The 26813-nt window shown below is 52.9% G+C and overlaps 1 protein-coding gene across 3 annotated transcripts; it reads right to left on the bottom strand.

Moving 5' to 3' along the window:
- Window positions 1–91: 91 nt before the first annotated feature.
- On the bottom strand, window positions 92–26813 carry F8 (coagulation factor VIII). Of its 3 annotated transcripts, none has more exons than XM_074835068.1 (26): window positions 26385–26813; window positions 22583–22707; window positions 22175–22297; window positions 21458–21670; window positions 20377–20448; window positions 19930–20037; window positions 17769–17990; window positions 17264–17498; window positions 16014–16188; window positions 14929–15022; window positions 13183–13394; window positions 12727–12877; window positions 12369–12578; window positions 8259–11031; window positions 7812–7980; window positions 6765–6971; window positions 5947–6175; window positions 5667–5849; window positions 5346–5462; window positions 4064–4135; window positions 3657–3742; window positions 3035–3190; window positions 2077–2221; window positions 1058–1206; window positions 565–741; window positions 92–333 (listed from the first exon to the last, which is right to left on the bottom strand). In XM_074835068.1, exons 1-26 carry the CDS (start codon window positions 26531–26533, stop codon window positions 178–180), a joined length of 6708 nt encoding a protein of 2235 aa, XP_074691169.1. In that variant the 5' UTR covers window positions 26534–26813; the 3' UTR covers window positions 92–177. The 3 variants fall into 3 exon arrangements, with proteins under 3 accessions (XP_074691169.1, XP_074691170.1, XP_074691171.1); XM_074835069.1 differs by having other exon boundaries at window positions 7812–7977; XM_074835070.1 differs by lacking the exons at window positions 13183–13394; window positions 16014–16188; window positions 17264–17498; ... (5 more) ...; window positions 22583–22707; window positions 26385–26813 and having other exon boundaries at window positions 14929–14969.

The raw sequence follows: 26813 nt of genomic DNA, 5'->3' as shown, positions 1-26813 counted from the left end.
AAGCTCTGGAGCTAATTAATTACTAGTGGCTGGTAATGCTGACTGAGGCCCCAGGGACTCCAAGGCTGGAGCAGAGGACAATGCAGAGAGATACTGGAAAATTAGTTTAATTCTTCAGCATTACATCTGACTATATGGCATCTGGTAGATGAGGGACAGCAAGAGGCCCTGCAGCCGTCAGTACTCCTGCTGAGTGTCGCAGCCGAGGAACTCTATCCGCAGGGCAATGTGGTTGTGCCACTGGCGGGGGTGTATCCTCACATAGCGGGCAAAGAGTGGGGGCTCCAGGGTATTCATCGCTGTGCTGGTGTCGTCTTGGTTTGCCTTGAAAATCTGGAGAGGAAAGAGAAATCGCGGGTGCACTCTCCCCTGCTGGTATAGTGAGCCCGTGACTTGAGGACAACCCAGACAAGCACCACTTGGGAGCACTTTAGGAAGGAAAAAGCACAGCCCAGCTCACTGCTCTTGCGAAAAATCCTATGAGCATGTTTGGTGCCAAGGGCTGTGCTTGTTGGCCCAGGGGTGGCCGTGGGCTGCCTCTGGCTGTGACACAGCTCTGCCTACCTTCTCCTTGCCGTCCTGCAGGACCGGGCTCCAGTGCACACCGTTCTGGCTGCTGGAGACAGCAAACTCCTTCACAAACATGTGGGTGAAGACAGCTTTGGCACCTTGGGTAATGATTGCAGTCACCTTCTTGGTTACTTCAAAGTCCACCTGCAACCACTCGCTGGGGCTGTTGCTCTGGGGAAGGACAGACTGCCTTCAACCCTTCAGCAGCAAGCAGAAACACACATTTGTTGCAACTGAAGCCAAGCTGGCCCTGCACATAGTCCTGGCCTTCACCTGCCCCACCAGGCATCTGGCTGGAGCTGCTGGGTGCTAAATCAGTGCAGCAACTCTCCTGCCTGTGCAGGCAGCTTGCACGGGGCGTGTGGCTGTCCACGCTTCCCACGCAGCCTGGCTAGGAGAGGTTGTAAGCACCCAGCCTGCCTGCTGGGATCCCACCTGCCTGCCCATGCCCCAGCTTCCTGCCTGGGGAGCTCCTTGCATGGGCTACCTTTGGCCTCCATGCGTTTGTCCTCCCCTGCAGGTTCAGGCGGGCCTGGGAGGGTGACCAGCTGGAGAAGACACTGGTGCTGTAGGAGGACGCGGAGATGCGCTGGTTAGGGATCTCTCTGTTCTCCATTCCCAGGGGCATGGAGCAGCCTGGAAGAGAGCAGTGATGCTTGTCAGAGTGGGGAGCAGACCCATCGTGGAGATGCCTTCAGGCTGCTCCTTGCTCCAGATGCCTTCCATGCGCTTTCCCTGACGACAGGTTCTCCTGTGCCTTTGCTGCAGTGTCCTGGTCCCTGCAGGGCCCCTGGGTGCAGCACGGCTGTGGCTGGGGAGTACCAAACTATACCTGCCACTAGTCCCACCTTTTTTTCTCTCTGGAGATTTTATCTAGGCAGAATGTGAAGAATTTGTGCATCTGACAGGACACAAGTAGAACCTGTCTCCAGGGGAAGGACAAGAATACCTGGCAGGGAGACAGCCTGCACAGGGTGTGATCAGGTGTGCATGTGCACAGCTGCCTCCAAGCCGGCTGGCAGGCTGGTGGCATGGAGCGACCGCACAGCCACCGCTGCTTGTAGCTGCCGGGGAGTCCGTCCTGCTGGGGTGTGCAGCTAAAGAGGGGATTCCAGAGCACCACCACCCCAGGTCGCAGTGTGGGCCAGAGCAGGCTTGCCTTGGAGTGGCAAAACCAGAGGAAAAGCATCTGTCTCTGCTTGTTCCCTATTCCCCCAGACTGAGGCAGCAGCTCCCCAGCTATCAGCTCAGCTGCTGCTGGAGGTGTCTGGTGGTTCAGGAAAAAGCCTGGTGAGAGCTAGTCCCATGCTCTCCCTCTGGTATTGCTATCTCTAAGACCACAATGAGATTGTCCAGCTTTGTTCCCCCAACATCCCAATGGCATCTCCAGTCACCTCCTTCACCCTCCACAACTGCCAGGGGAGTCCTGAAACATGTGGGGTGGCACTCAGCACTCCATGGATCAGGCCCCAGCTTTGGTGCTGGGTACCCGGAGGTGGGACGTACTGTTCAGGTCGCAGCCGATGAGCTCCATGCGCAGCGTGGTCCGGATGCTGTAGTGAGTGGGGTTAATGCGGATGTACCGGGCTATGATTGGAGGGTTAAAGCGATTTTCTTTCACTCCAGTTGCATCCACATTTGCAAAGAACAGCTGTGGGGAAAGGGAGAAAAAGGATTGTTGTGCCAGTGGAGAAAGAACTAGACAGGACAAGGATTAGTGGGGAGAACATTTCTGTCTGACACTTCTGTATATTTTCACCATCCTTACAAGAGAACAGCAGCTCAGGGAAATGATTTGAGATGTGATTCAGACCAAAGAAGTGTGAATGGGCCAAATCAGGGCGAACCACTGAGAAACAGGAGGAGGAGAAACTTAGGGTCCATGCAAATTAACATGTTTTTATGTTTTTCACCAAACGGGGGTGAAAAAGAAGGGAAAAAAAGTCAGTCCGGGACTTCTGAAGCTGGGGGAAGTTTTGGCCACAGCTGATGTACATGATGGAGCCTGTTCTGGATACTTTTCTCCCACTGCAATGATCAGCTTATGCATATTTAAGTTGTGTTTCTTTTCTAATGAGTAGAGATCCCCCACGTCATCTGCATCTGCACAATGCTTTTAGAAAGCCAAATTTGCCTTTGGGGTCAAAAAAGATATTCAGGCAAAATCTTATGCCCAGCTCTATGTAACACGCAACATAACATTAAGCAGTGGATCTCACAGCCACGGGGATCGTGGAAAGAATTAGCTCAGTCAATTTAAAATGAGACAGATGGACACAGACAGCAAGTTCCTTGCAGATCTGTGGTTCAGTCATCCTGGCAGTGAACGCTCGCCGTTCCTGCCCTCATCAAATATCTCAGGGGCTCAGGAGATCTCTGCTTTGTGCACAGAGCTCCCTAGCCCTCCTCACCCCAAGGGACCCCATTCTGGGAAAACACTCTCCTCAAGACCCATTTGCCTTACCATCTGGGTGCTGGTGGCATTCCCCTTGTACTTCCTCCATCTTTGCCCGTCAAGGCTGTAGAAGACAACAAACTGGGAGATGTAAAGGCTAGAGAACTTCTGTCGGGCCCCTTGGGTTTTTATGCCGTGAATAATCATGGGATGCAAAAGGTCCACCTGAGAACAAAAGTCCAGGATTCATTTCTGGCGGAAAACCCAAGCCGTGTTCAGGCCATGCACTGTAAACCCGTGGAACTCGCTTCCTCGTGGTGTAACTGAGTACAGGTGATGAAACTAGTTAAAATAGTTGTTCATAAGGGCACAAGTCAGCCAACAGCTGGGAGGAGGCAGGGGAGAGCTGTTTGGAGAGGTGAGCTGTTCTCACTTGGTCTTTGGGGGATTTTTGCCCAATCCAGCGCTGCAGCTGCACCACCGGGTGATTCCTCTGCTGCACTGCGGATGGCTCTGGGGGTCAGGCCAGACTGTCTGAGAGCTCCCCACCCCGAGGGGAAGCAGGGGAGCGAGCAGGGTGCAGCTGGGGAGACACTGGCCATCCGTGCGGGTCCTTCTGCACAGTGCATCAGCCATGAGCGTGCCCTTGCAATGCCCCCAGCGGTGCCACCGGCCACAGGGCCCCTCTTACCTGGATCCAGGCGTTGCTGCGGTCAGTGCTCCAGGCGTTGATGGAGCCGGTGTTACCCAGCCTGGCCAGGTAAGAAGCCCACTGCCCTGCAGGGAGAGTGCGTAGATATGAGGGTGCTGCTGGCCCCTGGCGCTGCCCAGCCCAAGGTGATGAGAAGTCCATCCGAAGGGTGGGGCCTGAGGGTCACCCTAAGGTTTAGTAGCTATGCACAGGGTGGCAGAGCATGACACAATGGGCCAGACATGTGGGAGGCACCTCCAGGTCTCTGGTGGGATGCTGACACGGACGTGGACGGAGGAAGGACTCTGCCAGGTGTAGCAGAGCCTCGGGCAAGCAAACACGTGGTTGTGTTGGCTGGAGCTGCCCCAACCTCACCTGCCTTCATTGCAGTGACAGCTCCTACTCACCGTACTGCCCTGATGCTGTGATCTGAGAGTCTGCAATGTGGCCTGAGGCCAGGCCAAGGGCGTTTCGGCAGTCTGCAGCCAAACAGGGAGAAGAAGGGTGAAAATCAGGGAGAGCTGATTAGATAACAAGGCTTTTGGAGGAAAAGGCTAGGTTGGGTAGTAGCCTCCAGGCTTATGGAGGTTGTCTCAAGCCTCCAGGAGCCCCCAGTCTTGTCTGTCTCATACCAAGTAGTGGCTTTCAGATGCTTCCACATCCATCCCTGAATTTTAGGGGTGCTGGAAGTTCTTGCTCCTGACCCTGATGTCAGCAGCAGAGAGTTCCCAGCATCAACCACAGCAGCCTCTTGCCAAACTGCTGTCCCTGAGTCCCCGACCTCTCATTCCCAAGTCCTGATCTCCCAGCAATGCTGACAAGTGTCTCTTCCTTATACCCATATCTTGCTCCTGGGCATTTTTGTTGCTAGGCAGCATCTTTTAAAAACAAATACCACGTCGCTAAAGGAAACTCTGCCTGACATCCCTGTCTTTCTGTGTCTCTCTTCTGGTCTGCTGAGCACAGGGCTGTTTATCTCTCATAATAACTATTATTATTAGTGACTTGTCACATTTTGGCGTCTCTGCTGCATGGCAAATGCTTCTGGGCAAAATGCAAATTTGAAATCTTTAGCAGATTTTTAACTTATGGAAACATTTTCTGGCTGACATTTAATACTCCTTTAGGAAGAGGAGAGAGACTGTCACTGTGTGATAAAATACAACTCTCACAAACCACTTCCTCCCATACAGATGTGTTGTTCTGAGGTGAATGGAGTCAGTTTTCCTGTGGCTGTTTTTGTCAGAGCAACCTGTGGTCAGGCAGTGTTGCTCGCTGCCTCCTGCCATCACTCCATGCCTCAGTTTACCTCCTGACATGTGCTTAGGCACCTGGGCACTGTACCTTCCCGACAGCACAGGCAGGCACCAGCATGTGCTAAGTGCATTTTACAGGAAGCCCAGGGACCCTCAGTTTTGGAAAACAAGAGCTCTGGGAGCAAATATTTGCAGGCAAATAAAGCTGGTCTCCCAGCCTTTGCCCCAACCGTGTCCCTGACTCTGTGCTCTCTGCTGGGCTGCGTAGGGTGGCAAAGGCTGAATTCATGACTTTCTTTCAGAGTGAAAACCCAGAAGACCCCACTTGGGTCACCCCAAGGGAAATGTTGAGAGAACTGGAGGAGTGAGCTCAAAAACACGCTGGCCATGGCCATGGCAGCAAGCAGGCCGGGACGCAAAGAGGATCACTCACTCAGGTTGTACACGAGGAAGAGAGCACTCATCCCGGCTTGCTGGTGCTCCCCCACTTTGCACTCTACCCGCCAGATCCCGGCATGGGAGGGCCACATCTCCACTGTCCCGAAGACACCTGGCCAGGAATGGAGAGCAGAGCAGAGGGGAGTTACTGGCTGTAATGGGATGCCACAGTGCCAAGCGCTGTGCAAACACGGAGCCACTCTTCGAGATCCAGCCCCCCTCCTTGCTATCCCCCCCCAGGCTTGGCACTTCCTAATGGGCATGGACACGAAGCCCCGGCAGCTGGGGTATGCCCAGCGCCCGTGCTGCATCTCACCGGGATAAAGGTTGTAGACTCCCATGCGATACTCCTGGCTAGTCCTGACACTGAACAGCTGCCCGTGAAAGTGGACAGAGTGAATATCCTCAGTGCTGCCCATGTTCAGGAGGTGCCATCGGACTCGTTGCTGCTGAGCCATCACCAGCCCGGGCAGTGTGTCACTCACGTAGCCGTTGATGGCTGGGAAAGGCAGAGGTCAGAAGTGGCTCAAGGCTTCAGGGTTTTTCCATCCCAATATAGCCTGGGGGATGGAAAGGGCAAGGGCAAGGGTCCTCACCATGGAAGGAATGGTTTCTCTTAAAGTCAGGGTTGTCCTGCTGGATGCGGCAGGGAGAGCGGCAGTTCCTGTTCATGTTTTCCTGGAAATACCAGCTTTTGGTCTCGTCAAAGATGGTGAAGAGCAGGGCGAACTCCTGCACAGACAGCTGCCGCCTGAAAACGGAGCTCAGCACCCCACGGTGGCAAATGATCAGTGGTCCAATGAGGCCCGAGTGCAGGTCCTTCTCCTGACAAGGAGCCGGGAAAGAAGGGTTTGCCTTGGAGGAGGAGGCAGCGCGGGTGCTCACAAGCGGCACAGCAGTGAGGGAAGCGGTGGCCCTGCCTGCATCCCTGGCCTGGCTCCCGCTCGTGCACAGGGCGTGGTGTGTGTAGGGTGGGAAGGACATGCTGGGTTCACTGGGGGATCCCCACTCTGCCCCTAGCTAAGAAAGGCTGTGCAGCAAGTGTTTGCACATGCTTTCTAGAGAAGCGGTGTCTGTCTGTCCAACTGTCCAACAGTCCCTATCCCATTAACATTGGAACCCAGGGGCCAGATTCAATCAGATTTGGCAGAGGGGTAGGGGACTGCAGAACTCTAGTTCCCTACAAGTCTCATAAGCTGGTACAACTGGGGAAAGGGGGAAAACCCCAATTAAGAGAAGGGAAGAGAAAGCACCAGTGTGTATTCATCACTGTATTAGACACCTGAGAATCCCCACAGCCACAGGCTGCTCTCAGCACATCACCATAGGAAAAGCCTTGACCTCACAGCCAGGACCCAGGCATGCCACCCATCTCTCCTTCCTGGGATGCCCCATGGAGCAAGCTCCCACCTACCAGGTCCACACTGGAGAAGTAAGCCCAGGCCTTGCAGTCGAACTCCTGTGTGGTGGGTGCCACCTGGGGCAGGACTTCCCAGGTGTACTTCCAGAGCTCGCCGGGCTGCACCACCTCTCCACCCTGCGTTGCACCCTGCGTCTCCTTGTAGTTTTGCAGCGTGGAGTGGAAGGAGAAGGGTCGCGAGGCCAGGTTCTTGAACGTAACCTGCACCAGAGGGAAGGCAAAGCAAAGGGAGTAGAGGGGAGGGGGTAGGTGAAGCACTGAGAGTGGCCTGGACCCTGGGGTTAGATCCAGCCAGCTGGTGGGAAGGAGGCAGCCATGTCCCTGGTGCACAGCCCTCCAGCTAGAGCCCCATGCAGTGACCAACCCCTGCTGAACCACAAGCTGTGGCTGGGCAGTGAGGTCCCCAGTGGAAAGCGCATCCTGGTTGTGTCAGCAGGATGAGGCCCTCTCCCTGCTCAACGGTAAGCAAAGTCAGCTACACTACTGTCTCTGGAGCCCAAAGGTGCTGAATCCATCCTGGTGAGGGTTTCAGTGAAAACCAGGCAACTTCTCCAGGCATACTAGTCCTGAGCCTGGTGAAGAGCCCTTCATCTCTTCCTTAGGTGGGTGCTGAAGGTGGTGAGGGATGCCTGAGACTGCCCTCACATAGAGCACCCAAAGAAGCTGTACTGAACCCTGCTTGGCTCATTATCCTTTTTACAATCCCTTCACCCAAAAGGCTCCCCATGGAGCCCAGGAGCTGCTGAGGCTGTGCTGTTATAGGGTTGGATCTGTCTCAGGCTTTGCCTCTGAACATTGAGGTTCCTGATGGCCCATTCCTTCAGTCACTGAGGTCCCTCTGGACGGTGGCTCTGCCTCCCAACTTGGTTCCACCCATGTGCCACTCAGGTTGCCAACGGCGCAGCTCCTTCCCCGGAGCCCTGAAGGTGAACCCATGGGCATTGCAGAGCCTGCAGGCCCATCTTAGCACTCCCTCTGGCTGAGCATATCCAGCAACGGGGGGATTTCAGGTTTTATAGGAAATGGGAACTTTCAATTCACCATGATGACATCTTCAACTTCTGCCCTGATGTATGGCCCGAGGATGCCCAAGTGTTCGTCCAGCTCTCCCCGCATCAGTGGCTGCGTGAAGGAATCATCCATGTACTCTCGGAAAACCACCTTGCGGTACTGCTGGAAAGGCTTCCTCCTGCTGCTCCGGGGGTCCCTGCTGGGGTGAGGGCAGTTAAGCAAGTCAGGTCATACTGTCCCACAGGGAGGGCAGCCATGGCAGGGCTGCTGCAGGGCAGGAGTGATGCAGAGCCTAGAGCATCCCTGACCCACTTGCAAAGAAGCTGGAGTTACAGAACTCCTCAGGCGGAGGGGAGGCATTGGCTTGGATGGGTCATACAGTCATAGACCTGTGACCCTGACTGCCAGGACATGCCAACGCACGCATCAAGCCATGTCACGCAGTGCAGGAGGAACACATGAGGGAGTCACACTTACGTGGCTTTTATGAAGTGCTGGGGTCTCTGGTTCTCATATTCCCACATCACTTCCACCGCTGCAATGAAGTATTGCCGTATCTCCCCCTGGAAGGAGCGTGGATCATGATTCTCTTCCCCATAGATGTCAAAATCCTCCATGGTCTGCTCTGTGTCGCCGTACTCATCGTAGTCCAGCTTGTCCGCCTTTGGCCTCATGGGGCTGGAACGGGTCCTGTTGTTCAGAGCCAGTCTCTCCCTATGTCCTGGGGCATGGTTCCTCTTCCAAGCTGTGCTGTTGCCTTCCCCATCCTCCTTGGGCTCTCCTAGGCCCTGGTGCTCTCTCTGCCCATTTTCTCCAAGGACATCTTCCCCCCTGAGCACCTGCCATCCATCCGGACTGGCTTGCTCATATTTAGCTGTTTTTTTGGGAGTGCTGTGTTTGTGAGCAGGGCTGCTTGGAGACAGGGAATAGTTCTCTTTGGAGGCTGGTTTCATAGGGATTTCTTCTGGATTTTGCCCAGACATGTTCTCAGGCACGTAGTCCTCTGTGTTATTGGCCTTGAGCTGCTGAGGCTGAGGACTGAACTGACCCAGCTGCTCCACAGAGTTTGTCTCCTCCTCCATCTGGCTTCTCCCTTGAGCTTGATCACGCCCAGGAGCCCCCCAGGCACTGCCTCTGCCCAGCTGCAGCTTGGCCAAAACGGGGCTCTGCAAGCCCCTGGGGTGTTCCACTGTCCCCAGGGAGACTGGCTCCCAGTTTGAGGACAGGTCTGCAGCCGCAGCAGCAGCCTGCATTTCTGAGCTGCTTGCTGCCACCGCCACCTCACTCCCCAGTGCTCCCTGCGTGGGGAAGGAGCGTCTGCTGCGCTGGGCACCCTCACTGCTGCTCTGTACACCCCCATCTGTGCTTGGCTTCCTCTCAGGATGTGTCTCGTCAGCACTATGTCCAAGCAGAGCCTGTGGAACATCCCTGCCTGAGTGTAGTCTGCCCTCAACCACGTTTGATTTTTCTTCCAGGCTTTGCTGGGCCACCATCACCTCAGGCAAAGTGTTGCTTGATACCAGGGACCTCTTTTTGAAGCGAGAGCTGCAAAAAAGTGAATGAGGTCCACACACCTTTGGGGTTTTCGTGTTCGTTGCTGTCTCAGGGGTCTGGCTGGCCAGATCCTGCTCTGCTCTGTTACCCTCAGAGGCGGGAACCCTGCTGCCAGGCCAGCTGGTGTTGGGAAGACCCAGACCATGCATCAAGCCTCTGCTCTCCAGTGACCTGGCTTGTCGAGGCCTCCATCTGGGGCTACTCATGCTTGGGGCTGGAGCTCTGTGTCTCAGAAACTGCTCAGGGCTGTTTAAGGAAGCATTTGGGGACTGCCTTGTGTCATTGGCCATGATGTTCGATTCAGGAAAGGCAAGACTGTCCACCTCTGCCAATTCCTTAGTGGCTGTAACATTCTGAAACACTGCCTCCAAAATTAATTCATCCCTCTCTTCTGTCATTATATAGCTGGAAGGCTCAAGGTCATTGGTGTGTGCAAAAGTGGTTTCTAGAAGGCTTGTGCCTTTGGTAAGTTCACTGGCTTCTTGTTCCATGCCACTTTTTGCAGGCAAAGAGTTACTCTCATCTGTGAGGATTTGTTCTTGTACAGGTTTGCTGGGTCCCAGGTCTGAGAAAGAAACATTTTTCCCTTCAAAAGATTCATAAAAGCCTTGTGAAACCACTTTGTGAGGTCTTCTTTCCAGCCTAGCATCTAGCTCATTTGACAAATAATTGCTTTCTCTGGTGTGACTCTGAACCACGGCATGAGAAGTCCTGTTGTCTTCTGTCTCATCTGAAGATGCAGGATTGTCCAGTGTGGAGGAAGAGTTATGATCAGTACTTAAAGCTGGTTCTGTATTGATTGTCTCCTTTGACTTGTATAGATTTAAGGATATTTTATCAGCCCCTCTTAGCAACTTGTCCTCAGCACCCTGTGAAGTCATGTCTTGAAGTCCCAGATTGTGCTCCAGGTCATTCTGGTGAAATGAGCCCCCGTTCTCTTGAAGAGCAGCTCTGCTAGCAGCATAAGCCATCGAGTCCCACAGGCTTGTTGCATGAGTAGTTGTCTTTTGAGGCTCTGCTTTCAGGATCTCTAATGTACCACCAGACTGGATCACTGTCCTTTTTACTGGCTCCTGCACTTCTGAGATTTTTGTCACCTTCTTTCCCGCCAGAGCATCTTCCGGAGCTGGCGTGGCTTGGTGCAGCCCTTGCTGACCTTCTTCTGAGCTCACAGTACCATGGACCCTTCCACTGACACTCGCCAAGTGTTCTCCAGGTGGGAGGGTTCCAAACCCTTCACCCTGACTGATGATATTTGACAATTCTTCTTCATCTTCCAGGAAAGATTCATAGGACACTGGTTCATAGTTTATCTCTGGCAGAGAAGACATGGAAATATCATGTGGATGTGGGATTGTTCCTAAAAGTGTTGATGTGTCATTGGAAGGGGGATCAGAAATCCTGCCGTTGTTCAGGAGGGCCCCATGGCTGGGTTCTGTCAAGCACAATCTTGGCTTCTCTGTCTTATTTCTGGAAGACGTGACATTGTTCAGTTGCTCATTCACACATGGCTTACGCCATCTCTTTCTTTTAGAGAAGCCCCTAGGTTGAAAGTCAAAGGCACCCTCCTCTTCCTCGAAATCCACATAATCTTCCCCATCAGGGTATTCCTCATTCTGGCACTGCAAGACTGTGAACTTGGCACGCATCCCTCGGTCCCTGAAATCAGGATTCAGGCAACCCAGCATCCAGACACCTGTCTCAAGAGAGGACAAGAGGACACCATCAGCCCACCACAGTGGGAATTCAGAAGAGCTGCCATGCCCGTGCCACTTCCTTGCTAGTGCAACCTATATTTCCAGGCAGGCTCTGGTTCATGGTAGTGATTTCATGTTTCATAATCCCTAGACTATCTTACAGCTGGACTCACAAGACATCAGGGTTGCTGCCAACATCAGAGCCAGTCCTGACAAGCACCATCAGCAGAGCCTGCCAGAGCTTAGCGAGCTACATACACCCGCAAGGCCACAACAATAGCTTAGTGAGAACAGTTAATGCATGAGAACCCACAGAGCCTCCAGAATTATTGCCAGCAGCAGAATAATCACCACAGTCCACCCCCACAGACATGCTGGTGCTGTCAAATACACCTCTCTCCCAGACACAGTCATCACGTCTCTCCCACTCAAGGAGAAGGAAATGAAAAGGCTGCCTCTTGCTCACATCCCCAGCCAACGCATTTGCTCCCCACAGCGAGTGCCTCTTCTCCAGGCGCCAGAAGTGGGTGAGAAAGTGTGTAATAACCAGGCTCTGACGCTGGAGAGAGCTGTCATCTGCTGCTGGCGGAGCTGCTTGCCTGTTTTAGATCAGCAGGCAAAAATCAGAGCTTAAACGGATGCAACGTTTGGCTGGGTTTTAGAAAGCTTCCTGGGGTATGTAGAAACCCTGTCAGCTTGGCTCAGGGTGCAGCGCTCGTCACCACCATATCAGTGTTTGCAACCACATGGCAAGTTCTGTGTTTCCTCTGTGAGTGTTGCAATCACATGGTAAGTTCTGTGTTTCCTCTGTGAGTGAGGAAATGGTTAATGGTACTGCTTTTGCAAATGCCAAGGAAAAAATGCTGAGTGGGGGGAAATAAAACTGAACTCTGAAGCAAATCCTTCCTAGGACTTCTCCATGGCTGCGATTTATGTCCTTGCAAAGGTGTGGAGATAAATAGGATGCCATGACCAGCGGCTGAACCCACAGCAGAGTCAGCATTGCCGCTCTCCTTGACCTCTGAGCTTGGACCCAAGGGTGCAGATGCAAGGTCCATGGGACTCATGTTACTGCAACCAGTTTACTGGCTTGACAACATGTGTGACCTTAATGAACTCTATTAATGAAGTAAAATACAGTAACTTAATTTCTTTGATTTAAGCTTTGGAAAGATTTAATCATTGCCTATTACTTTGCTGTTCCAGCAGGTTGTGCGTCCCTTTGCTCTCAGGGCTGCCAAAACGCAATTGGGTACCAGAGGCGCGGCTGGAGGTGCTCACTTGTCTCTGCTGTGATGCCAAGCTCATGGTTTATAGACTACCCCATGTTACTAACCTGTCTTTTCCAAACTCATGAAGACTGTTTCTCCAGAAAAAGGGAAAAGAGTAAGCACATCCTCAAACACCATGTTGCGCTTGAATGTGTTTCCAGAGAAGAAGATGGAGAGGAAATCAGTTTGGGCCCCAACACTCAGGACATACCAGTACACAACTTCATGCAGGCAGAGTTTTGGTTGGAGGTTGTCAAACACAAAGCCGTTAATAGCTGGAACAGAGCAGGGAGTGAAACATTTAATCAGGACCTGATTCTGCCATGGCTGATGAGCTGCTGCATGTTCCCTGCTTGTTCCCTGGGGCAGGGGTGAGCCTGTGGCTGACGGGGCTTTGCAGGGAGACCCTGGCCAAGCACTCACTGTGCATCATGTTGGAGGCATAAAACTGGGGGTCCTGGGTATCCACATGGGCTGCGTCAGTGCAGAACCGCCTGATGTTCTCCTCCAGGTACCAGCTGCGGTTCTCATCGAAGACCGAAAACAGCACCAACCTTGTCTTGTCTGACATTATCTGGAAGGCAGAGAGGGAAGTGATTATTCTTGGTCTGATCAGAGTGCCCCTGGGGCCCAGTGTAGCTCCAGGTCTTAGCCTGGGTGCATGGGGAACAGTTTACTGCTATTTCACAGGAGTTAAGGTCCAGGTTTGGAGAGAAGGGAGCATACAGGGGAGGATGGGGAAGGCAGGGACATTGGGACTGATGGTAGGGTTGAAGAGAACAGGACAGACAAATTTGGTTTTACCCAAATATTTCACCCACCACAGTTACTCCAGCCTTTCAGCCTGGCAGTCGAGGTGACAAAGGAGGAAAGACCCACCTGATTTCCCCTCTGATCCATGGACTTCTTAAAGCAGATCAGGAGGGGCCCAATCAGGCCTGAGGCTGTGTCTCTGACGGGGTCGATGGAGCTGTAGTAGAAACGGGTGAGGCAGCGAGGATCTGCCTTTGTTGGCCCATCCTCAGTGGTGACCCTCCAGCTGTAGGTGAATGACTGGCCAGGGGGGATAGGAATGTCCTTCAGGTCCTTTTCTGGCAACACACAGCCCAAGGACAGATCAGTTATGTCTGGGCTGACACTGCAAGGGGTGATCCTGCTTTTTAAGAGAGCTCAGAAAGGAGGTTTCCTGACCGCACAAGTTGCATAGAAAACTACACAACCCCACAGGTACCCTGGGATGGCACACTGGCTGCTGGCATGTGCTTGCATGAAAAGTTGATCTGGACAAAAGGAGCCCCTGGGATCAGGTTAGTGGGGAGAGGCATATGCCTCATTTTGAAAGCCCTTGAAACTCCTGCAAACTGGAAAATTTGCCCAGTCTCAGCTGTGTCTGGGCTCTGGCCTGCCCAGAGGGGTTTGCAGATGAAGGTACAGAGCTGGGCAGGGCTGAAATGGGTGAAAAACAAAGCAAGAAAAGATAGATTTTTAAGTAAATATGGCTAGACCATGAGAAAAGCAAGGAGGAGATCTGGAAGGAACAGAAGAAAACAAATGGAAGGAAAACATTCAGCAGGATCTTGCACTGATGTAGCCTTAGGAAAAGACCTTTTTCTGCTCCAGGTGCCCAGCTGAGCCACTGTCAGAGCATGGTTTGCAAAGCTCATGTGTCAATCAGGGTAGAATAGCTCTTTTTATTTATACACCCCTGAAGAGCATTATCCCTGTGACTCCAGGACCACGACTCACCTGCTTTCACAGATTTGAATCACTGACAAAGCTGGTGATGCCTGGCTGGGGGCTGTTGGCAGGGGGGCAGGAACAGGACTCACAGCTCCCCTGTGTGGCTTGGCTCCTTTAGTCCTGCCACTGATGGGCCACTTTACCCTTTTGACTCTCCTGAAGGAGAACCTTGATTTAGATAGTAACAGGTCACAAGGCTGACCTAGTTTTTTGAACCCCTTAGCAGCTGCTGTCTTGGTTCTGCCACCTCTGCTGCAGCAGAGGAGCTTTTCTCCAGCCTCCACAACTGCTCCCATCATTGTGATGCAGCCAAAAGGGCAGAGAGAAGAGGGATGGGGCACGATTTTGCGCTGGTGGGATGTGGGATAGCCTTGCACAAGTTGTGATCCTGGGAGCATGCTGGCAGGGGATGAAAACAGTTCTGGGAAAGGGACCTGGTAACTCAACAACCCCAGAGCAAAAACCATGAAGCTGTGAGAGGGAGAGTCTGAGTTATAGTGAACCCCCCACATTAAAGCAGGGCAGGGGGGAGCCCAGGGAATGAGGACAGTAAGGAAACTGGCAAACACAGGCAGGATCACCAAGGTGGTTCCTGCCTCATCAGAAAGTGGAGGCCTTCAGGATGGACCAAACAACATGGTTCCAGCTCCCTGGTTTACAATGCCCCTTCTTCTAGTCATCATCCAAGCCTTTCTTAAAGACAGGGTCACATGGCACCAAGGGGGACATGAACCAAGAATCATCATCATCTCTGGGATTGCAGAGCTCAGGCACTTGGATGGATGGGTTGGACAACCAGTCTTACCATGGGCTGCAGGAAGTTCTCCTGGCCCAGAAGAATGTCAGTGGCCAAGTGATGTCCCAGATTCTCATGGCCTGCCTTACCTTGAGAAGCCTTCATGGTGTGGTATGGCCTTATGCTGGTGAGGCCGTGAGGGTAGATATTGTATGGTCGGCTTGCCAGGTTCCTGAACACGATCTGAAATAAGGACAACCAACAGGAACGTTTAAAGTTTTCTGTATGTTTTGAGGTCTCAAGGCTGCCCTCAGTGTCCTTGCAGTGAGGGAAACGCTGGGCATCGGCACTTTGGGATCAGCTACCTGCCAGTGTCCAGTGAGGAGGAACCTGGACATGTCTGGGACCACAAAGTAGGAATAAGAATAGAAGAAACAACTGTTTGTTTCTCTACCAGTCTACACTGTCCATCTTTCTGGTAGGTCCCCATTTTAGGAAGGGCATGAAAATATCAGATCCATTAAAGGGAAAGTTACTGTCTTTAGTCTCACTTTGCATATGAGACAGAAGAGGTCTGTCGATCCAGGAGGCCTCAGAGGACCAAGACACTAAGTATGCACAGCAGTCAACAGTTTCAAAGTGCTCCCCACTTCACCGCATGAAGCCTTTCATTTATTTCTCTAAATAGCTGTGTCAGGGCTTTGCCACAGACATTGCCTTCAGCTCCATGCCCACAGCTGCATAGGGAAGCTCAGGCAGGGACCAGAAATGTGAAGTTCCTGGAAACCATCCCATTCCTCCTAGCAGCAAACAAGTCAAGTGGTCAGCAGAGGCACGTGGGGAGACACAAGCGACAGTCCCCAACACGTATGGCAAGAGCACACAGATGGAGAAGAGTAGAGGATGAGAGGACACTCCTGCCTCACAGGAAGGTGCTGGATGACATGTGTCATGGATTAATTCACACAATTCCTAAAATGCCTGCAGTGAAGTCAAATCAAGGGCACTGGGCCTTATCCTGTGCATCTCTGCTGATCTCACCGAGAGTATTTAGCTTTGGCTTTCAGTAACATTTGCCTTTCTGGTGAACCTTGGACATTACCGAACATGATAGAGTACCTCAAGGACTTATGTCAGACCTTAGCCACAAACCAAGAGCTATTAGGAGGAGCAGCATCAAGCTTTGAAGTCTCCCTTTCCAGTCCCTCTTTGTGGAAAGCCATTTCTCTCTTACCTTAAACTCATCTCCGACCTCCCCCTTAATGACAGGCCCTAGAATTCCCTTGTCCAGTTGGTCTGACACCTTGCGCTTCTTGAAGGTTGCATCCTCATACTCCACAAACAGCACTTTCTTATACTTTGAACCAATCCGCTGAGGGCCAGCCTCCAGAAACAGGCTCGAGATGTTTCTGCAGGCAAGGCAGAGAAAGAGCAAACGGCCACATGTGGGATGCTGTCAGAACCAGAGCAAGACCTTCCATCATCCAAGGACCCACACAGCTGTCTGGGGACTACCAGTGCACAGTGGGGACACCCATCCCTGCAATCACAATATGCATCCCAGGGAACAATGTTTCAAGTAATTCAGTGCTTCTTTAATGGAGAAAGCTTCAACTAGGTTGCACAGTAGCAGCCTTGCCTGACACTGCCTTTTCTTGGAGTGACTGAGAGCTGAGAGCATGGCAGGTTTTCCTGTGTCTGGGAACACCTCCTGTATATGGGCATAAGGCAAGAGAGCAGCTCCCTTTTCTTGATCATCACAGCTCCTTCCCAGGAGCAAGGCCAGCCCCAAGCTGGAGAGGACACCTCCTCTGGCTTACCCTGCAAGGGGCTGCAGGTAGGGATTTCTGCTCTGCATGCCTTGCTCCGGTGGCTGCTGGCTAGGATCCTCATCTAGGGCAGAACCCAGTGACCCCGCTACCAAGCCAGCCCCAGCTCACACAGCCTGTGTCAGCAGAGTGACGTCGGGACTGGTGACAAGTGTCATCGCCATGCAGTGCTGACTAAGGTACTTCTGCTGACGTATCACACTTGCGTCACCTCTCCCTCCAAGAAGTGGGGCAGCAGCAGGGGCTAATTGTCTCTACCATCTAGAGCAGGTCCTTCCAGACAGGGCAAGGAGACCCACACTCTGGAGCAGTGGGCACATGTCCTTGCTATGCAGGCCCTCCTGGCTGGAGGGTGAGAAGGGTCACCAGGTGTTGCTGTCTGCTTAGAAGAGGCTGACCCCAGAGACCTGGGCAACAGAGAGACAAATGCCCTGGAGACGAATGCCTCTGTGGTGCATTTGGTAAAATAGAGCAAAGCCAGGCCCTGCCTTCCCATGACTTTCCCAAGACCATCCTTATCCTGCATCCATCCTCTTAGCATTAATAAGGAAGAACAAAACTGTCCAGGTTGGGCAGAAGGAAAATAAATTTCTGGGGAAGATCTGGCAGGGCTGCCTTGAGGAGGAGCTTCATGGGCACACATGCTCGCTCTCACCTGTCCAGAGACACTGGCTTCATGGGGGCATAGTCCCAGTCCATTTCCTCAGCTGCAATGTAGTAAGTCCAGGTCACAGGACTCTCTTTGGCAAAAGAGCGCACTTGGATCACATGATAAGTTTCCTCATCTTCTTCAGGGTATTCCATGTCCTCTGGCTCATCTGACGGCTTCCCCATCTTCACCAGGCGCTCCTCCAGACACTCCTCCACCTTCACAATGGCCTCCATGCCAGCTGGGTTCGGCCAAGCCAAACAGAAAGGGTCACACTGACATGACAGCACAGGCTTGTGCTCCCCCAGGCTCTGCCTGGGAGATGTCCTCTCCACTACTGTCCCCATCAAACGGGCCATTGCATGGGTCAACCTATGCCATCCTGGGGTATGCTGCACATGGGTATAAGACTATGGAGCAGGAGGGGCCTTGGAGCTGCAGCACTGCATAGAAACCTGAGACCAGGCCATCCCCTGAACTTTTCCCCTGAGCTCTTGCAGAATAATGTTACCTTGCTGATGGGACAGTATCTGGCAGAACATCCGAAACCAGCCAGCTGTTCCTGGCATGGTCTGGGCTGTGAGATACGTGGCAGGGGAGATTTCTAGGCTGCTGACACGGTGGCTTCTCACCAGGAATGTGTGGCCTTCGAAGAAGATGGAGTGAACTTCTGGCCCAGTGCCCAACCCAATCACGTGCCAGTGGACCTGCTTCTTGAGGCACAGTGTGAGTCCTGCCAGGAGAGAGGGAAAGCACTGAGGCGTCAGCACTGTGTCCATCCCTCGTCCCAGCTCTTGGTGTTATAGACTCAGAGAATGACATGTGGTGAGTAGAGTCCCCTGCCCCACAAGTTGGTGGCTTCAAGCTGGAGAAGTCACATGTGAACGTGGACCGTCTGAGTAAAACAGAGGTGCAGGCCACAACATCCCCCTGAGATATGACTAGATTTACAGAGTGGGGGACTATGGCAAGGGCTTTGGGAGGTTGCTGATGGGAGCTCACAGCGGGATGCAGTGGCAAAAGAGGTAGATGTGTTCCTCGACTCTAAAAATAGGGGAACTGGGAACTGGAAAGGAGAATCATTTGTGTGATCACAACACTGGCAAGCCTGATGATACTAAAACATTGTCTCTGAGGCAGGGCTCCAGCACATACTCAGCAGTAGTTAAAATACCCAAAGAAGGGCAGAGAGAGGTCACCAGGATTATTTGAAGGCTGGAGAAAATTCCTTCCTCAGAGACACTCAAAGAGCTTTGTGTGCTTAGGAAATGGGAGAGGACTTGATTGCATTGTAAAAATATTTTCCCGGGGAGAAATTAGTGTGTGCTGAAGGGCTTTGTAATCTAGCAGGGAAGTGAATAACAAGAACAAGTTCCTGGAAGCTGAAGCCAAACAAAGTCAGATACGGAGTCAAGCACTTCTTTTTGGCACTGCATGCAATAGGTGACTGGAATGGATCCCAAGGGCCCAGGAGGAGACAGGATGGAGGCTCCGTCCTGAGGCCCTCAGCTCTCCATTGCCACCTCTTCATCAGACACCTCTCAGGCCAGGTCCTGCAGCCAGACAGGGGTTTGTTGGGCAGAGGTGGGTACCTTCTCAAGGGGAAACCCACTGTGCAGGCACAGCAGCTGACCATGAGGTCTACTCAGCTCTTAAGCTCCATGGATCCACCAGGATGGGGAATTCAGGGGAGTTCTGCTTTTGCCATTTATTGGAGAAAAACCAGACCCAAGTGGGAGGTTTCAGGGTGTGGGTCACCAAGGTTGCTGATGGTAGTGACTCTCCTGACAGTGTTTCCCAGTTTGCCTTGGAGATTCTTCACTCTCAGGCATCTGTGGACCTTTTCCCAGAAGAAGATCAGAAAATGTCAACTTTTTTTTTTCACTGAGACCACAAATGACATTTTCTTTTGCTTTTCTGGAGAAAAGGAAGCTCAGGGGAGACCTTGTTGCTCTCTACAACTACCTGAAAGGAGATTGTATTGAGGTGGGTGTTGGTCTCTTCTCCTAAGTAGCAAGTGATAGGACAAGAGGAAACGGCCTCAAGTTGTGCCAGGAGAAGTTTAGGTTGGATATTAGGAAAAATGTCTTCACTGCAAGAGTTATCAAACTCTGGAACAGGCTGCCCAGGGAATTGGTTGAGTCACCATCCCTGGAGGTATTTAAAAGATGTGTAGATGTGGCACTTAGTGACATAGTTCAGTGATGGACTTGGCAGTGTTAGGTTTATGGCTGGACTTGATGGTCTTAAGGGTCTTTTCCAACCTAAATGATTCTATTCCTCAAATCCTGCAGAGGTGTGTTGTCAGACCCAGGCTTGTGACAGCTGAATTTTCCCTTCAATGCTACCTCCAGCCTCATTCACAGGGCTACAAGAGATGAAACTCTTTGCTACCAGCACTATTCCTGGAGATATCCGAGAAGGTCAGCTCCCCTTGGCAACACATACAGCTGGAAACAGGTCCTGTCCCACTGTAAATGGGCAAGGCAGATCAAAGAGTTGAGATGTGATGGTCCCTCTGGGATGAATACAGCCTAACAGATCCATCACCTGGAAACTCCTCTTGATGCCTCTTTTCACACCCTTTCACAAGACACCTTGAGTTTACAGACCTGGCTACACTTCTAGGAAGAACCTCCCATGACCTCCATCCCCAGCACACTAGGACTCACCAGGCAGGGAGCCATTGATGTAGCCATTGATGGTGTGCAGCTCTGTCCTGTTGTGAGGCAGGGGCTGAGGAACTGCCGGGGAGCTGGGCTCAGAGTACCAGCTTTTCCCTGTGGAGAGAGGAGGATGCAGTCAGCTTTCACTTGAGAGCGTTTCAAAGAAAAAGGAAACCTTCCCACTGGGTGGAAACAGTATGAAAGCCAAAATCCAGGGAGGTCAGATGTGTGGTGCCTGTTGGAAATCTACAACAGACCTGGCGACAGCTCTGCATGAACGTGGTGCTGACCATTTCAGGTGACAGGGCATTACTCCCCCGCAGCTTTAGCCTGTGTGATGGGAACAAGGCCAGGGCATGGCATGGGAGAGCTGGACTCACACCATGGCCAAAGCATGCACCCCAGTCCAGGCTGAATTCAGGGGCTGACACTAGTCAACAGGGTAATTATTACCTTCATCAAACACTGCGAAGAGCATCACAAACTCTTGCTGCGCGTCATTGTTCCCATCGCTTGCCAGAGTCCCTGCAAAATGCCACAGGATGGATCTCTTCAAAGGTCAGCAAGCACCATGCCCGCACCCACAGGGAATTCCCTTTGTGCCCTCCAAGAACTGGTAAATCAAGGCCAGGCTGTGGATTGCTTTTGTCACATCTCACGACCTGTTTCCAACCTTGCAGTCCCCAAAAGCCCCTGGTCAAGAGGCAGCTTCCCCCAGCTCGGGAGGTCAGTTTCTGCTGCCTTCCCCTCTCAGGATCCACCTAGTCACCTGGAAGAGCTCATTTTACCTAGCCCCCTCATCAGGACCATCGCCTGTGGTTGTTGTCTAGACTTCACTCAGTGGAGAAACTGCTCCTGGTGAGTCACTGGAGCCTGCAGACAGTGCCCTGGAAGGAGGTGGCTCCTGCCCATTCCTCTCCAGTGACAACAGAAGGGTCTGGACAGCTACCGCCAGGAGATGGCTCAACCAGGTACACTTCTTGGTGCCTTGCACCCACAAATATTAACAGTTTTCATCACCTCCATGTTTACTGAAGAAAGGAGAGCAGGCACACGTACTGTGGACCAGGCAGTGCCCCAGGTGTCCTGCTTCTCTCCTGCCTGATCCTTAACCCTTGCTGACACAAACTCCCCTCTAGTTCTTCCAACAAAACCCTGTTTGACAAAGCACCCTGGCTGACACCGAACAATCACAGCTTGGTGAAGTTCTGAAGGAAAGACAAACATCTATGCCTCCATGGCAGTTCACCTTATGGATAGATAAGGTTCAGATACAAGGTAGAAAATTTCATCTGTGGTCTGAAATCTTGCAAAGGAACAAAGCAACTGATTCCTCTCCAGCAGGGAAATCCAAAGTGTGTTTGGCTCCTGCACTGGGGACTCGGTGAGGAAAAGGCCAAACCCCAAAAGTGCTGTTGTTGACCGCAGCTTACTGACTCCACTGCCACGTTCAACCTCTGGAAGGCATCTTTGATTTCCCTGCTTTTCAGTTCCTGATTGTATGTGACCTGTCCCCATCCTGTGCTGTCCTTACCAGGTCGGCACACGAGCAGGGCTCCGATCAAACCAGAGTTGATGTCCTTCACGCTGTCGGTGTTGGAGGAGTAGGAGTGGGTCAGGCATGGTGAGTCACCATCTGTTGGGCCCTGGTTTTGCTGGATTTTCCAGATGTACGTGTGTGTCTTCCCTGGATCCACCCTGTCACCCTCCTTTTCTGGCTGGCTGGTCTCATCCTCATACCCTGCACCTAAAGCCAAAGAAACACCCAGATGTCACTGAAGGTTCATCGCCAACACACCATGGCTGCAGAAATGCCTCTTCCCCCAACCCAGAATACAGCCTTTCTCCACCCCAGACTCCAGGGCCAGCCTGACTCCCACTGGCGATGGCTGGTCTCAGGGCAGTGAGCAGAGCGGTGCCAAAGACTCACTTGTTGGGCTGTGCACCCACCGCCTGCCCTGACGCTGGAGGGCACAGTCTTCCTGGCCCTAAGCATCCAACCTAAGGTTTAACCTGTGTATTACCTCTATAACTGACGCAGGTTTGCTCTGGGCTGTTTGTTTATCTCAGCTCATTTCTGGGCTGGGCATGGTCTTGTTCTCCCAGGCTAAGCCATCTCTGTGACTGTCTGTCCTCGCAGGGGGACGTGAATAGCAGGGTCAGGGAGGGACGTGCTCCCTTCTGACAGGCAGGCAGCAGAGTGGGAATTACTACATAAGGGCTTGCAGCAGCTGGCTATTGCCCAACTCACCCTCCGACGCCTTCCAGTAGGACACCCCGACAGCGTGGAGGTTGTATGGGCGGGAGGCCAGGTTCTTAAACACGATGACCACTGTGTCATAGACTTCTGCTCGGATGGTGGGGCCCAGGAGACCTGAAGAGGAGAAAAAAAAGGGTCAGGCAGCTGCCACCCAGCCATGGCCCCAAAGGGTCTGGGCTTTCCACCTGCACAATTAGCAGTTGTCCCTCGTGTAGCATGGCAGTATCAACTGCTCTGGCACCAGCAAGGCTCCCCTCCATCCCCAGCAGCTCTGCCGTACTGGGAGTCTACCCAGGTGCTTTCCCATTCCTGGCCAAGGAGCTGCCAGCACCCAACCCAGGATGAGTTTGGCCGCTGTCAAGGAGAGCGAGGGCTCACCCTGCTCTGGGGGCTTCTTACCCATCCACGCTGGCTTGGACTTGGGCTGCGTGAACGAGGCGTCACGGTATTCCACAAACACAGCCTTCCTGTACCGGGGAGGGACACCAGGCATGGGCGGCCCTGGGCCCATGTGCCCTGACACGCTGCAGGAGGAAGGAAAATCCAAGGTTGATGGTGCAGCCCCGTCCACAGATGGGCAGCAGCCATCCTCTTCCTCCCCTCCCTGCCAGCTTTCCTGTGCTGTGCCAGTCCCAGAGATCACTTACCCTGTTGTGTCCTTTGGGTTTCTTGACAACCCCCAGGTGTGTTTTACTCAGCTCACAGATGACAATGTGGCAGTGATTAATATCACAGCGTTAGTCACGATGGAAGAAGACACAAGGGCAGGAGGCATAGCGCCATACTCAGCTGCAGCCAGGAGCAGGCACAGCAGCAGGCATTGCTGCCAGCCTCCTGCTTCGTGCCTTGCATGGCTTTGTTCTGCCAGCAGAGACCTGGGGCACTCAGAACACTGTGATAACAGTGTCACAGTGGCCTCTGCCCTGCAGTCACCCCCCACCCCATCCCCAGCACCTTCAGGTGTGGCAGACACATCACATCATGTATAACCTCGAACATCCTCCCCAGCTCCCCCCAGGAAAGAGACTGTCGTGGCAGCAAGCAATGTCCCCACATTCGTTTCTTTTCTGACCAAACTGGGATTTACAGCCAGCCCCTAAAAAATTACTCCTTGCAGCAGAAGCATAAAGGAGCCTTGAATGCATTTCACACCCCACTTATTCTGCTGGCCACTTTTTATCTGTAAGTGGCTTAACAAATTCATTTTCCAGAAGGAATCTAGCATATTTATCAGGATAACAAAGCCATGAATTTCTCCAGGGATTTTAGAGACTGGCTTATCAGCCCCAGGACTGAGACCATTTCCAGTAACTAGACAGAGTGCTTCCAGCCTTGTTTTGTTTGGAGCAAAACCCAGGTGGTATTTTCTTCCCTCTGAAGAAGCAGGGAAGATTGCTCTGCTCTGACTAAGCCTTTATTCAAGCAGTGGTTCCCTTTGTGACTCTTTCTCAAGAGGAAGAGGAAGGAGACAGAGTGACTTAAATTTAGGAAATGGTGATGCACACTTGCCCCCACGCTACCAACTGGAAGCCACCTGCAGCTGGAGGATGCTGTGGGGAGAGTGGGGTTCACCCTCTTGGGACCAGGGCAGGACAGGCGCCCATGAAACCCACACATGTGTCCAGATCCTGCCTTTCCCACCACAGCTATAACCCCACATTCTGGCTGGCAGGAGGTCCGCAGCAGGACGTGGCCCCAGTGAGAAGGGCCACTGCATTCAGCTGACTTTGCCCATGAGCTCTTATCGCTCCTGGCTTGATGGCAGTAGGGTCTGGACCAAGCTTTGCTCTGCAGGGTGACCCCGTGCTGGGAGGTGGCAGTACTGTGGGATCACTGGCACTGCGCTGTCCACAGTCAGGAAGCTGTGCCTTAATCTCTAACTCGCAGAAAGACCAGCTTCCAAAACAGATCCCTGAGATATGAGCCTCTGGTCCTGCTAATTTTGTGCTAAACCAGACAGAAATCCTCTGGAGTCAGGGGGAGTTTGCTGGCATGCATGGACATGGCTGGAAGGAGACTTGGTGACACCAAGGCTCAGCACTGGGTCCCAGCTGGCACAGCAGAGCCTGGCAGCCTTTGCAGGGGATGAAGAGGCAGAGTTTGGCACAGGGACATCTGATCCAAGTGCTTCTGGCTTGTCCTCTGCACTTGGGGTCCCTGTGGGCTTCCTACACCAAGGGCAGCTGAAGCCAAGGCAAAGAGATAAGTTCCTGGCGCCTTCAATCAGCATTGTTAGCTGCACTATCTGTTCATCTCTCAGAGTCGGGAGACAGCCAAGGGAAACACCCTGCGCTGCCGAAGCACTCAAACACAGGCTGCTGCTACGTGGCCCCCAGCTCCGAGCAGGAGATGAGATCCCTGGGAATGTCGCAGGACGTGCTGGTCCCAGCTCGAACCCTGCTGGTAGCGTTGTGTTTGGGAGGAAGAGAAACATGGGGAAGGCGTAAGCAGCTCTGGCCTGCTGTTCTGTAGCCCATTCGTTTGGCAGAGCTTTCCACAAATGTGCCAGAGAAACCACTGAATACATCAAGGGGTTTTGGAGACCCTGACTGGGGGGGGTACCCCTGGGGGCTGCCATGAGATGCTGGTACCACGAGGGAGAACGGGTGGAGCAGAAGACACCCCACGCACAGGCACCCCAGCTCCAGCATCGGGTCTGCTCCTGCCACGCTTTCCTGACTCACTCTTGCATTCTCCCCAGTCTGGTTGTTTTCCTGTGCTGTCCCCGTGTGGGGGGAACCGGGCTAAGGCTGCAGGGCCAGGGAAAAGGCACTGTCATCCAGCTGGGAACAGCCACTCTGAGCAAGCCCTGGTTCCCACCATGGCTCCCCTGGGAACCGCGCTGCCCAGGCGTGACCTGCCTCCCTGGGGTGGAGCACACCACCTATGAGAAAGCCAAAATTATCTTTCCCTGTTTTAGAGAAGGACAAGTGACCTCAGGCTGCTTGCTGATGCCCCCCCAGCTCATCCCCAGGAGCCAGGTCCCTGAGTCACCCTGGGGTCAGAAATGGTGCGCAAGCTCGTCATTAAAGCCAGTACTGAAATGGAAAGCCACAAGGTTGAATTAACAGCGTGAGTGGCCTCACCTCCACTGTAGCCCAACGGATCTGAGTGCAACGTTAGTAAAAGCAGGGCAGGGGAGGCATTAATGAAACAGGGGGTGCTGGATGTGAATTTCCTACTGAAGTAACCAAAGGGGGGATAAAACAACGTAACTGATTAATACGGTGACTACAGCAGCTAGTCAGGCTGACCTGGCTCATCACCAGAGCCTGGTTTCCAGTGCCTGACCACAGCTCCCTGCTGCTCAACCCAGTGTGGGTCTGAGATGGGGCCGTGGGCTGACGTCGCCCCAGCACAGAGCCTGGGGAAGGGGATGTGGCAGTGGGGCAGAGGGAAGCAGTATGGTTTGATCCACAGGGGCTGTAGCCGCCCAGCTCTGCTCCCCACGCTGAGCGCAGAACAGCCCATTCACAGCCACACGTGTCCAAGACAGCTGTGGCATCACACAACAGCATCCTGATGCTGGAGCAATGCAACTGCCATTTTTCCTTCCTACTCTAAAGTATGTGGGCAAAACCACCGTGCCTTCCTCCCTCTTGTCACTGTGTGCAAACACCATTCTTTGCCCAAACACTAAAAATAATTTTCATTCCCTAAAGGAAAAATTTCAGCCCCAGAAATGTAAGGTACACAAAGATATAAATAACTAAAGCTGGGTTTTACCAGATGCAGACACAGCGGAGAGCCTTTGCTGCTCTATGTTGGGGGGCACAGGTAACCTCCGTCTGCAGCCCCCAGGCAGGGAGGCAGAGGACCCCATCTCCCATTGCATCTCCCCGAAGCTCCCGGGATGCAGAGCAGAAGAGAAAGCACAGGCTGGAGAACCAGCTCTTGGCTCCAGGTGCAGACTTTAAAGGGTCACAGGCAAACTGCATTAAGATAAAGCAGCGCAGAGCAGTAGTGCAGAGCAGGTCTGCATCTCTCACTGCAGATTTATTCCACCAGTGCGTTATCAGGGGTTGCACTTAGTGACTCCCCATTGCACAGAAACACCCGTTCGCAGCGGTACCAGCAGCTCAGAGCACCCACCCTGCCTGGTTGCCCCCAGGCACCTGCCTGCCCCGACCCAAGCTCACAGTGCAGGGGGTGGGAGAGCGCCCATAGCAGGCTACCTGAACTGCAATAGGAAGAGCTTTACCCTGGAGGTGCTTGCAGCACGGAGAGCAGGTCGCTGTGCAGGTAGTCCCAGCCAGTTTCCACTGCACCGATGTAGTATCTTCTGACTTTGCTGATGCCCTCCTCAACCAGGCAGAGGAGCAGAAGACTGCGCAGGGCTCCCACCAGCATTGTGCCTAACAGCTGGGAATCACTCTGGCTTCAGGAGGAAAAGTGAAAAGGATGGAACAAGAGAGGAAAGAGGAGAGAAAAGCCTTTATCTTCTCATCCAGCTGTTGTAATCTACACGAGAGGATTATTTGAAGCCAGCACCCACAGGCTCAGTCAGAGCACTGAAAAGTTTCTCAAAGACATCAGGAGAGGAATTGCTCGAGTGGGTTAGTCAAAGAGGAGCGTGAGAGCTCCTTCCTCTGGGGTGGCAGTGACAGAAGGAGAGGAAAAAACAAAAGGA

This window comes from Strix aluco, chromosome 10 (assembly GCF_031877795.1).
Source record: "Strix aluco isolate bStrAlu1 chromosome 10, bStrAlu1.hap1, whole genome shotgun sequence".
NCBI classification, from domain to species: domain Eukaryota; kingdom Metazoa; phylum Chordata; class Aves; order Strigiformes; family Strigidae; genus Strix; species Strix aluco.
This window is presented reverse-complemented; position numbering and strand designations above follow the sequence as displayed.